This window comes from Cicer arietinum, chromosome 5, assembly GCF_000331145.2.
Source record: "Cicer arietinum cultivar CDC Frontier isolate Library 1 chromosome 5, Cicar.CDCFrontier_v2.0, whole genome shotgun sequence".
Lineage (NCBI taxonomy): Eukaryota > Viridiplantae > Streptophyta > Magnoliopsida > Fabales > Fabaceae > Cicer > Cicer arietinum.
In genome coordinates this window covers 5761700-5776460 of record NC_021164.2, presented here as the reverse complement: position 1 = coordinate 5776460, position 14761 = coordinate 5761700, and the positions used below count along the sequence as shown (strand labels likewise).

The following is a 14761-nucleotide window of genomic DNA, read 5'->3' as shown; positions in this document are numbered from 1 at the left end:
CTCAGGGCTAGTACTATTTTAATTTTAATAAACATATTTCTTTTATAAATAAATGTTACTAAATTAGGATTATCCGTTTGTTTCTTAACCTATAACTTAATTGAAATATGTATTCATGGCGATTTATTACATATAAATACATATATTATTGGCACAAGGTTGTAGTGTTGGCACAAGAGAGAAATTTACATGTGGAAAATTTGCAGTTACTTCCCTTCTAGAATCATGTTGTATTTCGTTTTGGTAGTTTCTTTTTATTTACCAAGCAAGTATTATGCTTTGATTTTTTTTCAAGTATGAGACATGTAACATGTGAAAGAGAATCTTAGAGCTTTTCATTAGAAAACCGATAAGGTAAAATTATAGTTAGACACTAGTAGATTAGGTTGCTCCCACAGTTATGTTGCTGTTGATTATGAAGCTGAGCTATTAAAAGAAAACACACAAGCATCATTTCAAGCTGCAGGAGATGGATGGTTTACACTTTCAAAAGAGAGGTTTCAGACGGCAGAGATTTTATTCAAGCCACATATTGCTGGAATGTAAGATTACTTCTTTATATATTTCTTGCAATATAGTTGCGACAAATTAAGTATCTCTGTTTGGTTATATGTTTGGATTCGCTTATGTAAAAATGAGTTGAACAATAAATTCGAGACTTCAAATCAACTGTAGAGGCAAAAGCTTCAAATTCAAACTTCAAGTTACAATCAGTTTTGAATCCAAAATCAATTTTACGGAATACATCCAAACAGATCAAAAATCAATTATTCGCCTCTATAAACGCTTCAATAGTTCTTGTTGTCTACCATATTGTAGTTTAAGCTTATGTTTGACTTATCTGTATAGGCAAGCCATGGGTTTGCACCAGGCCATAGTTGTTTGTATGGAGCATTGTCATTCTGCAGAACTAACGGGCGACTGTGATTGGTACAAGATGGTAGTTTTATCGGGAGGAACTGCATGTTTGCCAAGTTTAGCAAGTAAATGTGTAAATCTCCTTTTATTTATTTATTTGTAGCATGACATTTCAAATCTTTGCAATAAACTAATGGTATGTTTTGTTAGAATGAAAATAGTTGGTGAAAATTAACTATGTCTGGTTTTTGTTGTGTTCATACATCCTCATTTGACCTTATTCTCATTTTGACTTCTAGTCGAAACTATCCAACCATCAATTGATAAAAATCACTTTTTTCATGAATGTATCCAAACATAAATCACTTTACCTTCAACTTGCTTTCAAATGAAATTGATATTATAAAATCAATTCAGTTAGAATCAATTTTTGTTATCGCAGAACCAAACACACGAAATTGCAGAAAGCACTTCTTGCAGATACTATGCATTGCCTTTTAGGTTTTCAGTTTCTTTGCACTTCTGCTGCAACTTTTCCTCCTTTTTAATGTGCAGGAATTTGGCAACCTTGAATCGCCAATGTATACTAGGCTTCGGCATTTTTTCGCAACTATTTATAACAGATAAATTGTTATTCTGAATCACCAATGTATACTAAACGGTGATTGGTACAAGACCGACGGTAGTTTTATCGGGAGGAACTGCATGTTTGCTAGGTTTAGCAGGTAAATGTGTAAATCTCCTTTTATTTATTTGTAGCATGACATTTCAAATCTTTGCAATAGAGCAGGATTTCGATCTCAACTGTCTGATTTCAAATTAACGGCCAAGATCATTTAAAACTGATTTTTTTATTATGTAATCTGAACCTTCTGATCTCAGATGTTAGGCTGAAAGTGTTTACTGCATGCAAACGCATGCTTTTCCTACAATAGGGATTTTGGATCCCTATTTCTATCTGAGTTTCAAGAGTCTGTTTGGATAAACTTCTCAAGAAACACATAGAAAATGGAATGCTAAAAGATCTTGCAATAACTTAGTTTCTCTTAAATAATAACTTGTAGTTTAAGTAAAAATGAAAAAGCCCTTATAAAGTTATGTGTGTTTATGAAGAAGGTAAACGAGAACTTTAGGAAGGATTGAGTTAGAAGCTCTCTCATTTACCTTATTCATAAACACCTATAAGCTTATAATGATATTTTGGTTAGTGAAGAATTATTAACTTAGATTATGTTTGCGTAAACAACTTAATTAAGCGCATATATATAGCATTAATGCTCATCATATATGTGGTTATGTATAAGTTATTTGATTTCCATAACATAAGATGAAATAAAGTTAAATTGTTTTCATCTAAGCTATAAGCTGTTTTCGTAAGCAGTCTCGAAGAGCTTATGAAAATAAACTAAAAACAACTTGTGGACATGTTATAAGATATTTCCATAAATTCTCTCAAACACTCTCACAGGTGTTTATACCAATAGATAAGTTCAAATAAGTCAATCTAATCAGACACTTATTTGTAAACTCCCACAAGCTAGAAGCTAATCCAAACTAAGTCTAATTCTACTTGCTTTGGGACCATTCTTGTACAGAAAGATTAGAGAAGGAACTCCATGCATTACTTCCTCCATACATGTCAAATGGAATTAGAGTCATACCTCCGCCATACGGCGTCGATACTCCATGGTTCGGAGCAAAGGTGATTGGCAAACAATAAAATATGAATGATTCAAAACATTTTTAGTTTCCTTCTGCTATATAATGAAATAGTGCCTGTTGTCTCTTCTTGCAGGAACCTAATATAGAATTTCCAAAGTTATTGCATTATGCTTCATATCTGATTCATTTGGCTGTTTTTGGTATTCTTGGGGTAATATGCTATCTTCTGAACTTCAATTTTATAAAAAAGTTATGTGAGTTGTTAATCATTTTTGGTGAAGTATTTTCCTTATGACCATTACTAGATGGAGCTAACAGTATTTGACTATTTTCAACTCATTTTGTGGAAAATTTGACAAATTGTTTATGTGAACATACATAACTTGAGGTTCCAACAAGCTCACTAGTAATCATACACATACGGCCAATGTTGTTAAATTGTGGCTATAGCATAACAAAATTTGAACAAATAGTATTGTGCAAGTGTGCGTAATAGAATTTGAACAAGTCCCTATTTTCTACGATTTGCGATTGACAATATTGCACATATAAATTGTTTCTTGAATGTGTTGCTAATAGAGAAATTTTGTCTCCTTGGTGGACAAGCTCTATGTATGCTAAAGCTCTATCAATAGTCTTCAACTTCATGATGTTTGGACTTAAATTTTTTAGCTTAACTGCAATTCTCTCTTACATAATACATTGGTTTTAAGCTGAAACAGAAAATCCTGTAATGGTGTATAATGTTATTTCAATTCATTTAAAATCTTATGGATTTCCATTTTCTGTTTAAATCATTGGTCATATGCGAGAATTGATTATCTTGATCATATTTGGGCCTATAGGTTTGAAGTTTTTTTGGAAACAATATAGGTTTTAAGTTTTAATTACTTGAGTGACATTTACTTGCAGCAGTTGCATTTATTGCATTGTATAAAGTATGCACAAACAACAATCTTTATTTGGAATTACACGTTTAATATGTTGTAATTTTAGAAGACAATATTACAACCTAGTCAGATGTTAAAAACATTAGTTCGTTACTTTTTGGTATATGTCCTGTATATTTCAACCTTCAGAACATATGTTCATTTTAACTATACTGGAGAATAAAATGATTAATTATGGGACTCTAGTTGTATCCTTTATACATGACTATGATACATTTCTGATCATAGTTTCATACTAGAATTTTTTTTTCCAGCATGATCCTAATTCACTTATTTTATTCCAAAGTATATGCAGGTATTAACAAGATATACCCTGGACAAGTTATTTGGCCCTAGTGTTGGTCATGTGACTAGTGATAAAACTATTCTTTACCTTGACCTGCCTTCTAATATGGTATCTACTTTGTTCCCTTCGTAAAAAAATTTGATTAGATTTACCAGAAAAAAAAAAACTATAAATGATTAATACTAGTAATAATAGGAATAAAGTGGATTGAATGTTAGTAAATTGAGAATCTAGCAAAGACAGATTTAAGCCTTCTTGGTTAAATATGCTAGAATAAAAACTCTTCACCTCTACAAGTACTAGAAGTGATGTATAACTTGTTCACTTTTTTTTGTAACTTCATGTTTCTCAGTGCTAGAATCCTAGGACAAAGAATACAATATCTAATTTGACTATGGTGTTTACCACATAAAAAAAGTGTATTAGTTAGTATCCAAAAACTAACACAGTTTGTATTACTAAGTGGGGTTTTCTTCTTCCTTCAGAATATGAAATTGTCTTGGATGTTTGATATCTAATGTCTATTTATTTGGGAATTGGATTCTTTGTAGTAAATGCGTCACACAGTTACCAACCTCGACTGTCCAATTTAAATCAATGTCAGAGATTATTTGAAACTGATTTAGTGAATGTGTAATCTTCACCGTCCAAACTCAAATTAATTGTCAAAATTGTTTAATGTGTGTTACTGCAGGGAATCCGGATCCATTGTGCATCATAATTTATCCATCTTTTCATATTATTTGCCCAACATCAATTAAGAAAAGTGTAGACATGTTTTTTCTGGTGATGCAAGACAGTGAAAGTTAGAGTAAATATACTTGCATTTCACTTGAAAAGTAGTTTCAAGTCTCAGTTAATTTGATAAATTCGTAGTCAGTTTGGACGAAGTTTCCAACAGGTACTTGCAGAAAAAGAAAAGTTGAAAATTGAAATGAAGTTTTTCAAATAATGACTTCCTACATAAGTTAAAATAAGCTTCTATGCCTCTGCACCTTAAATTTTTAAGAAGCTCCATCATCTATATGCACCAGTGACTTTTCTGCAAGTTAAGAATCAAATACTTATCTCACTTAAAGAACTAACTATAAACTAGAAGTTAATCCAAACTTGGCCATTAGCCTTTGTATTAAACTTGGCAATTAGCCTTTATGAATATTTCTAGGTTGGTTCTTTTCTAATGCGATGGTTTGGTGTTGTATTCAAAGAAGACATATCAAATGTGTCTGAGTATCTGGCTATTGCACTGACAACTGGTTACTTAGGGAGTCTAACAACGTTCAGCGGCTGGAATCAGAAAATGCTTGAACGCAGTGTTAATGGGAACTGGCTCTTTTCTATTCTGGGCTTTCTAATAGGTAATCTTAAGAAGATAAAATTGATATGTATGTTTTAGTAGTATGGTTTTCTTGTTCAAAACTTTTGTCTGTTATGACTCTTTCACTTCACATTCAAAGTGTGTGTGTATATATATATGAGGCAGATCAAATTATACCAGTATAATATTTTGGTATTGTTACACCGTTCAATAACTTTATTGGATACCTATATGACAAAACTCACCATTTGAAAGTTTCTATCATATAGATCAAGTGGCTCCCCTGCACCAGCTGCATGGTGTAGCAACTGTGGTGACAGTTAGATTTAGAAAAATCATTTAATATGTTATTGAGGTACGTCAAGATTAACGTCTAACGCACTTTTATTAAACATTAATCTTGATGTATCTGCAGGGTTATTTCTTGTTGCATTTTCCATCATATTTGGTATAGAAACAGCTAAGGTTGCAGGTGGCTTCTTAGAAGGCTAAACATGATGGCTTCAGAAAGTGAAACTGGTAGATGCAAGATTAAGGCAAATGTGGAAGAAGGCGACTTCAAGCATCGGTTGGCAGTTATTGTGGTGTTATTGTTGATTTTAGGCTTGTTATGGGGTATTAATGGTGTATTAATGATTGCTGAGTTTAAGGATGGTGAAAATTCTTATCTGTGGATTGCTTGCATAGTTGGTCCTCTTGGTGTGTGGATTAGATGGTTCTTAGCTAGATTAAATGGACATGGATTAGGATCAACAGGTTTGTTTAATTGGATTCCATTTGGAACTCTAATTGCAAATATCTCTGCTGCTTGTATCATGGCTGCACTTGCTGCAACAAAGAGATTTGTAATTTTCCATAATATATTCATTACCTATTCTCTCATATCTGTCTGAACTTGCATGCTCAAAGCTTGTTTTTAACGAATTGGAATTAAAGTCTGATTGGATTGACTTAATTGAACATATCGATTAGTATAAATACTTGTGAAACTATTTGGTAGAACTTATGAAAACAATAATGACATGTCCATAAGGTGTTTTCAGCTTATTTTCATAAGCTCTCCAGGATAGCTTATGGAAACAGCTTATGGCTTATATGAGAATAATTTGACTTTATTTTATTTTTAGTCACATAACTAGCTTATATATATATACACACTTTTATGATAAGTACTTATTCTATAAGCTTTAATTAAGTTGTTTATCCAAATAGAGTCCTAAATGAATTTGATTTCTCATCCAATTTTTGCTACTAGAAAGAACTAATTTTTTGGTGGAAGGACAAGGTGAAGGGGCATAAGTCTATTAACTCGTATATTATTCTTCATTTGTTATTATCAATTTGATATTATGGATTTCATATAAAAATATTCAAGAATCTGCATCATAGTTTTGGATATTGTGATCAAGTAGAACTTACTTGTTTGATGTAGGTGAACACCAGGGATTGTGATATTATTGTAACAGGCATACAGTTTGGTCTGTTGGGTTGTTTGAGTACTGTCTCTACTTTTATTGCTGAGTTCAATGCAATGAGAGAAAGCATGCACCCTTGGAGAGCATATATACTATAATCACAATATGTACCTCTTTCTTTTTAGGGATCTTAGTATACTGTGTACCTATTTGGAGAATAGATGAATTATAAAATGGCAGGTGGCCTTAGAAGGTAATATTGTTTTGACAGTTCTCATCTACTTGATGGAAAAGAGCAATTTAGAGAACTAGAAGAATCTATTTACTTCTTTTTCAATGAAAAAACTGGCAAAATACCAATATTGTCAAATAGTGGCTATAGCGCTATTGTGTACTAGATATGAACAAACTGTCATTGTTCAGCAATATGTTAGTACAAAGTGTTGTCTAATAGTAGTTATAGTGCTGTAGCATAGTAGAACTTTGAAAAAATTACTATTTTCAGTGATCTGCGATTGACAACACTACAAAATATAAGTCTTGTAAGAATATTGTCCTGTTGTTGCTTTGACAATGACTATTATGTTGACATAAGGGTTCAATGATAGAGAGAGTTTATATCTTAAAAATTTTCTTTGTGAAGTGAATATGATTGTGATGGAAAGAAGTGTTATAATGAAAATGTATCAGCTGGATTCACCAACAAATATATATCAGCTCTTGTGGTTCAAACAGCCAAGAGGAAGTAGCTGATCATTGAAAAGAATATAGCAGCTAATTAATTAGTGTACCCTCTCACATTATTTGAATATAAGCTACTTATTTAGCAGAATATTTGCACAAGACAATGTAATTTTTGATTTATTTGTCAAATTTTTTTGTTAGTCAAACACAAATTGTTTGTTCTACAATATCCTTTGAAATGAAATATATATTTAAGAAACAATGTCAAAGGAAATAGATAACATGGTTGTTAAGCGTACACTTTAGATCGTGAGATCGTATACCCAAACGAACTTTCGTGGAATCTCGAGTTTGACAACCTTAGTAGATATGTCATTGCCTATGTTCTGCGCGACGAGCGGTACTTGTAGGAAGCATAAACACCAAGTGCCACAACAAGAATTGTTGCACCAGTGTATATTAGCATCTGTTTATCATCTTCATTGAACCTCTTTGCGAAACTAGTCACAGCTTGAGTAGTAGATAAAGCCATGTCTTTGATTCTTCTTGTCCTTGTTGATTCATGGATTCCCTTTTTGTCACTCCTTTTCTCATTAGCATCATCATCACCAAATTTATCATTGATCATTTCCTTTCCTTTCTCTTTGTTTTCTTTGGAGGAAAAGTTTCAACTATGGTTGATCCTTTACTTTCTTCCTTGGTTTCCTTAGTTTCTTCCCTTACAACCCTTTGCTTTTCCTTGTTCTCATTTTTTAGACTTGATGAGTTTTCTTCTGTTTGAAGTTTTGCATCTTTTGTATCTGTTGCTTTATTGTGAATTCCTTCTTCCCCTTGTGTGGCTTCTGATGGAGTTGAAGTCTCATCATAAGCTTTTTCCTTACTTTCAACTTTTTTAAATTGAGATTTTTGAGAAGTTTCCTTTTGATCATTTTGAGAAATTTCTTCTTGATACTTTTCATGCAGCGCAGACGCTTTTGGAGAAATTTTGTTTTGATCCTTCTGAGACATAGATTCTTTTCGGGAAATTTCTTCTTGGCCCTATTGAGTTATAGACTCTTGTTGAGAAATTTCATCTTAACTCTTTTGAATCATAGACTTGTTTTTAGAAATTGCTGCTCAACCCTTTTAAGATATAGACTCATCTTGTGTGGATTCTTGTGAGGTTGAAGTTACATAATTAGCCTCTCCCTTGCTATCAACTTTTGTAACTTGAGAATCTTCTTCTTGACCCTTTTGAGCTTCTTGTGAGGTAGCATTTTCTTTATTTTCAACATTTGTAACTTGATCTTTTTGATCATTTACCTCATCAACATTATTATAATCTTTAATTTTGTTTTTGTTCTTGTACTTTACTTGGAATTTTTGGCATTGTAATAGTGACAATTTTTCCATCAAATTTACCTTTAATTTTGCCAATATCACAATGTGATGGAACTTGATACTTTTCAAGGAAACGGATCATTTTATTGGATCCAATTGATTTTTCACCAAAAACTCTCACCCTTCCAAAATCATATTCAACTCTAGCACCATCCCCTCGTTCAAAACCTGTAGGGTGCATTTAGCAATTTGCAAAAATTAAGGGATTAGTAATGACAATATCTTTTTCTTTTATCAAAACAATAATGGCAACTAAAATTTCCCGGAAAAGTCTATCAAGAAACATGTCTTCAAAAGCGAAAAAAAATGATTGATAAAAATATAAATATAAAATTTAATCATGTTAAAAAATAAAAATAATTATATATAATAATAATAATAATAATAATAATAATAATAATAATATTAACGTTTGGTTGTAAAAAACATTAAAAGTGATTTTGTATAAAAAAAATTGCTTTAAAAACTTAAACATTTAATCAGGAAATGTATATAAAGGAAAATAGGTTTAATTGGAGTTTTAGTTCCTTTACGTTTACCAATTCGCTAAATTGATCTCCCTAATTTAAATCGATATTTTTGGTCAGTTATTTTAATTTTTTAACTAAAAAATAGATACTTTAAATAATGTGACATATGATATGATAAGATAATGTAGAATGATTAATATTTATAAAAACACAATCAAACCTTATAAAAACTTAACTTTCAACTTTGAATTTTTTTCATTTTTGTTATTAAACTAACGACATATGAATAATTAATACATTTAAATAGTTATATATCATTAAATTGTATGATACATTATTTAAAATATGTCAAATCATCAATTTTTAGTTTAAAAATTTGAAAAAAATACCAAAATTGTCTACTTTTAAAATAGGAGGATCAATTCAGTGAGTTAGTGAAAATAGAGAGACCAAAACTATAATTAAGTAAATAAAATAAATTGTGCAATACACAACATAATTTTACTTCCAAACTAAATTTAAGATATGATGTAATTTAAAATTGAATATTATGTGTTTCTATAAAAGATAAATCTTTCGGAATAATTCAAATTCGAACACAGACAAAATCAATTTTTAATCAAGTTTTACTTATCTGTCGGTCGAAATACAAATTATCAAAATCCTCTTTCCCCGAAAAGTTAACAAAAAAAAAAAATCTATAAAAGACTTTGAATAAAAAATCTGATAAGCAATGGAGGGTATCAAAGAATTTTGTTTTATTTTAAATTTTTTGACTAAAGGTTAGTATCAAAGAAACTTTAGAACATAATCTATCATATATAAATAAATAAACTTAAGAACATATGAATAGAAGTGCATAAGATAATGACCATCAGGAATGTGAACAAGCAGAAGGTGTGATTCTGGAGTATCCTTGTTTTCAATTTTTGGTTGTAAATCTTCATAGATATATGATGATTGCAAGGTAGACATAATTTTCAGTATGGTTGTTCTTGTAGTTGTTGTTCTCTCTAAATTTCAACTATATGTATATAGCAATGGTATAATGCAACTAACTAATTGGATTTGTTGATTATTTCTATATTTATAATGAACAGTTTAAAAGAGATTGTTGAGTTTTCACAACGTGATATAGCTTCATGAATTTCCTCGTGTCATATGTGAGGTATAACTTCTTCACTAAATAAAGTGCAAGTTCTTTGTTTGGATCATACACTTTAAATTTCCATGTAGAGGAGGCAAGGCAAAGGCTATTTATCTTGTTACAAATTACAATACATGACTATGTAGTATTACAATTCTATATATAAATTATAGAGAAAAAAAAGTAAAAAAAAAATCTTAAATATATGTTTAAATTAACTAATTAAAATATATATTTCAATAAATAAAAACTTTAAAATATATTATCGAATTGGTCAATTGAAATACACATTATAAACATATGAGCATAAGAGAAAATAAAGAATACATTGTAACAGAAAATTAATTTATAAAATTATATGATAAGATGAAAGATTGTAAAATTAAATAACAATATAAAATTATTTTATACGGGTCAATGCATAACAATTAATCTCGCAAACATAATCTCCGATTCCATTTTATTTAAGAGTCATATGGAAAAATATGTTGGGCCTGTCCAATTGACCCGTTTAACTCACCCATGCAGCTCTGTTAAATATATAACAGGCACTCCTGCACTTTGTCTCCTTACCTCAACAACTCCAATAAAATTACTAATTCAACTATTTTAATAAAATTTAATTTACAAAATGAAAAAAATTTGGAACACAAGTTAATATTTCCTTTATAGTTTCTATTTTTCACATTTAAAAAATTCAAAATTCTGATTTTTTTTTTTAAAATAATATATTCCAATCATAAATATATTTTGAATATTTTAAATGTAAAAAATTTTAGACCAAATATTCTCACATTTTTTATGATTTAAATTGTATTTACAAAACGATATTAATAGTCGCTATTTCTTTTTACTTTTTAGAAATTTTTCAAATTCATTAAATTTTAAAATTTTTCTTTCTTTTCAATCTTAGTTGCTCATATTCTTTTTGAATAATTATTTTTTATAAAAAAATATTTTTTGATTGATTGGATTTAAATACATTATGTTCAATTAACTTATTCTCTATCAATCCTCTTAAGATATTTCCCTGATGTTCTTATTTTTTCTTAAAAAAAAAAAATTGAATACACATTTTCTTTTTGACAAAATATACATCTTTCCTAATCATAAACTTTTCTCATATAATATATAACTATATAAATTTAAGTGTGTATTTCAATTGATCACATCTAACATTGAATTTTCTTATTCTTCATTTTATGATATATTTTTCTTATTTTATTTTGTGATTTATATTGTACTCCCTATTTCCTTAATTATAAGACTATTTTAAAAAATATATTTTTCTTTAAATATAAAACATTATATATATATATATATATATATTATTAATACTATTAAATTATCTTTGAATATGAAAAATTTACATTAAATACATATATATACATAAAAAATAATTTAATAATAGATCTTGTTATCGCGTATATTAGGATATTTGTTAAGTAGTACCTCAAAAGTAGACTTTTCTTTTACGAATAAATAATTTTTGAACTTTTCAAAAATAAAATTTGTACTTTTGATTCTTTAATATGTGTCTAAAGACACATGATAACATTTGTTTTTAATAATAACCAGGATTAAAATCCTTCCATATGAAAAATATTTAACAAAATAATGTATTATATCTAGACCCTTAAAATATAAAAGGAGATAATTTTAGAAAGAAGAAAAATTAGTCAAAAGGTTAGGATTAAAAAATTTTAAAATATGAAAGAAAAAAAAATCTCCACAAATTTTAGACATTAAATATACTATAACTTTTCTTAATATTATATATATAAAGTGATATTGTTTTGTACTCAAATTATAATTCAACAAATAAATATGAATATTGTTAAATTGGTACCAGAATCCGGAGTGTAAATTTTTATGTGGCTTGGAAAAACACTGAACACGTCAAAGGATTTAGTTGTGTACCTCAAATCCCACATCTCAATACTATGTACAAAGATTATCTTGTTGGAACCATTTTTACAAAAAAAAAAATCACTGAAAAAAATTGTTGTCACCAAAAACACATTCACTCATTCTCTCTTCAAACTGGCTTGGCTTCAATAATCTCTACACTTTTCATATTCACAAATCAATACAAACAAACATGAAAAAAGCATTGCAATCTATTCCTAAAGTGGTGGAATGGCATAGAAATCTAAGAAAAGCATTGCATTTTCATTCTTTTTCTTCTACTTGTACTTTTCTTGGCCCCAATCTTCCTGATGTTTGGGTACTCAAAGAGAACACTTCTCCTCATACCCCTTTGCAAGAAAATTTCGAATGTAAGTTCTATCTTGTTAATTTCATTTTCTATTATGTTAAAGTATCTTTTTTGGTCATTTTGATTTAAAGGGTCTTTTTTTTTTTTTTTTAATGAAACATATTTTTAATTAGTCATTATTAAATTACAAGTTTCTCCATTAATTTTATTACATTTTACCTTTATTTTGAAAAATATTTACAAAGAAAATAGGGAATATTTTTTAGAGTTTTCTACTTGTGTTTGATTATGCTCCTTAATTTCTCTATGTTGGATTTTCCAGTACTAGGGAATAAAAGAAATAGTTCCTATGAAAGTAAAATATGAACTAAGATTTAATGAAAATCATCTAGAAATTCTAAGGTAGGTTCATTTGGTGCTTAAAAGTCACTTGAAACACTATCGACGCTTGATGACACTCCTCGGAATTTAAATTAATGATCCTTCTCGTCTTTGCAATTTAGACAATGACATGATTGGTGTTGGTTTGAGGAGTTGACTTTTGAAGAGCACATTCGTATTTCTTTATTTTTATGAACTTACATCGATCGAGTCACTATCTCAGCTGTAAAGATGAAGAGGGTCATTAACTTATACTTCTGAGGAGTGCTGTGGATCCTTGTTTATGTTTCGAGTGACTTTTAAGCACTAGTCTATGGCCGTAGCATCTGCTGTCATTTAGGATTAAACTTCAAAAGTCGCGAATTCTATATGAGATTAAAATATATCTTTTTTTAATGTACATTTTAGGGACTAATGATGGCCATAGTGCTGCAATCCTTGAAGGTAAAACAATTGCCAAACACATAAAAATGAAAGTGACTGATGTGATAAGTAGGATGAAGAGTGAGATTGGAAAGTTTCCTAAATTGGCTGTGGTTTTGGTTGGTGATAGAAGAGACTCTCACACTTTCATTCATATTAAGTTGAAAGCTTGTGATAAAGTTGGCATTGAAACTGTGGTTTCTCAGTTGCCAGAAAATTGCACTGAAAATGAACTGCTTGATGTTGTTTCTAGTTTCAATGATGATCAAGATGTGCATGGCATTGTTGTGCAACTTCCTCTACCTCAAGTAATTCCTACATCTTAATTGTTATTAATGTTATTATTACCATTATTGTTGTTGTTTACATGTTTAGAATTCAGGTTGGGCCTAACTCAACCATTTTAGAATTCAGGTCATGCTTCTCTTTTCAAGTCATATCATATATGTGGAGTGGAACTCTCAAAATACATATGTGTATCTACTATCTAGAGTGTGACTTAAGTGGCCTGATAAAGAATGACTTAATGGCTTTAGATATATCTGTAATAGCATGTCGGTTCGAGAGTTGTCGAGGTAGAAATGAACAAGTTTGATAGTGAAAATAGTAGTTTGATAGTAACTAACTACTAATCTCTAACTAACTAACTATATTTCAAATAGTTGTTGTTGTTGTTAAATGTGCTAATGAACTTAAACATTTCCAATTGATCTAAAATCTATGTCAATTGAGAAAGGATAAGAAAAGTTTTATTCATAAGTGTAAGATTGTTGATATTAATGAGTTATTCTAAAATATTTGATGCAGCATCTCAACGAGGAAAGAATTATGAACATTGTGAATCCTGAAAAGGATGTGGATGGATTTCATCCTTTAAACATAGGAAATCTCGCAATAAGAGGAAGAAACCGTTCTTTATCCCTTGTGCTTCCAAGAGCTGTATGTTGGATTTTGATCCTTTGATTCCTAATTTTGACATAATTCACAATTCAACAATATTCATACTTAATATGATAAATCTAATATTTCAATTGAGCAAAATTTCAGGAACCATAATCAAACCCTACACACTTGGATCAAATTGCTTGGAACACAAGAAATCAACAAAAGTTGAATTCTGAATATGTAAATCGATTGGGAAATCGATTTCATAACAAGGGTGTAAGGAAATCTTAAGTGTTTGTAAATGTGAAATCGATTAGGCAATCGATTAGCTTAATTAAAAATGAAAACTGCACAAGTCAGTAGCCTCTGATTTGGAGAGTAATCGATTGGGAAATCGATTGAACATTTCACAAATCAAACCTGATGGTAACACATCGATTGGTAAATCGATTGGATAAGTCACAGTGGCACTCCAGTGCTGAGGAAATCGATTGGCAAATCGATTGACAAAGTATCATTTGAAAAATAACCTCACCTGTGACAAATACAATCGATTGGACAATCTATTGTTAACACTTTAATTTTGATAAAGTTTGGTTGCAATCGATTGGGAAATCGATTGAACTAAACACCAGGTAAAACTTTTCAGGAACATGCCACCAAAGCGATTGACAAATCGATTGA

At 29.8% G+C, this 14761-nt stretch overlaps 1 protein-coding gene and 1 pseudogene across 6 annotated transcripts in view; both read left to right on the top strand.

Annotated features, from left to right (window-relative positions):
- The window catches only part of LOC101510479 (uncharacterized), a 7957-nt pseudogene extending 1087 nt beyond the window's left edge, over window positions 1-6870 (top strand).
- Window positions 6871-12034: 5164 nt separating this feature from the next.
- Window positions 12035-14761, top strand: part of LOC101500858 (bifunctional protein FolD 1, mitochondrial-like) — a 13767-nt gene continuing 11040 nt past the window's right edge. For 5 of the 6 annotated variants that reach the window (XM_073368141.1, XM_073368142.1, XM_073368144.1 and 2 more), the window contains exons 1-3: window positions 12035-12449; window positions 13178-13500; window positions 14000-14131. In XM_073368141.1, coding sequence (XP_073224242.1) covers window positions 12272-12449; window positions 13178-13500; window positions 14000-14131 — 633 coding nt within the window. In that variant the 5' untranslated portion in view covers window positions 12035-12271. Of the gene's footprint in view, window positions 12450-13177; window positions 13501-13999; window positions 14132-14239; window positions 14635-14761 lie in introns of those variants that run through there. The other variant, XM_073368145.1, reaches the window with a different exon arrangement.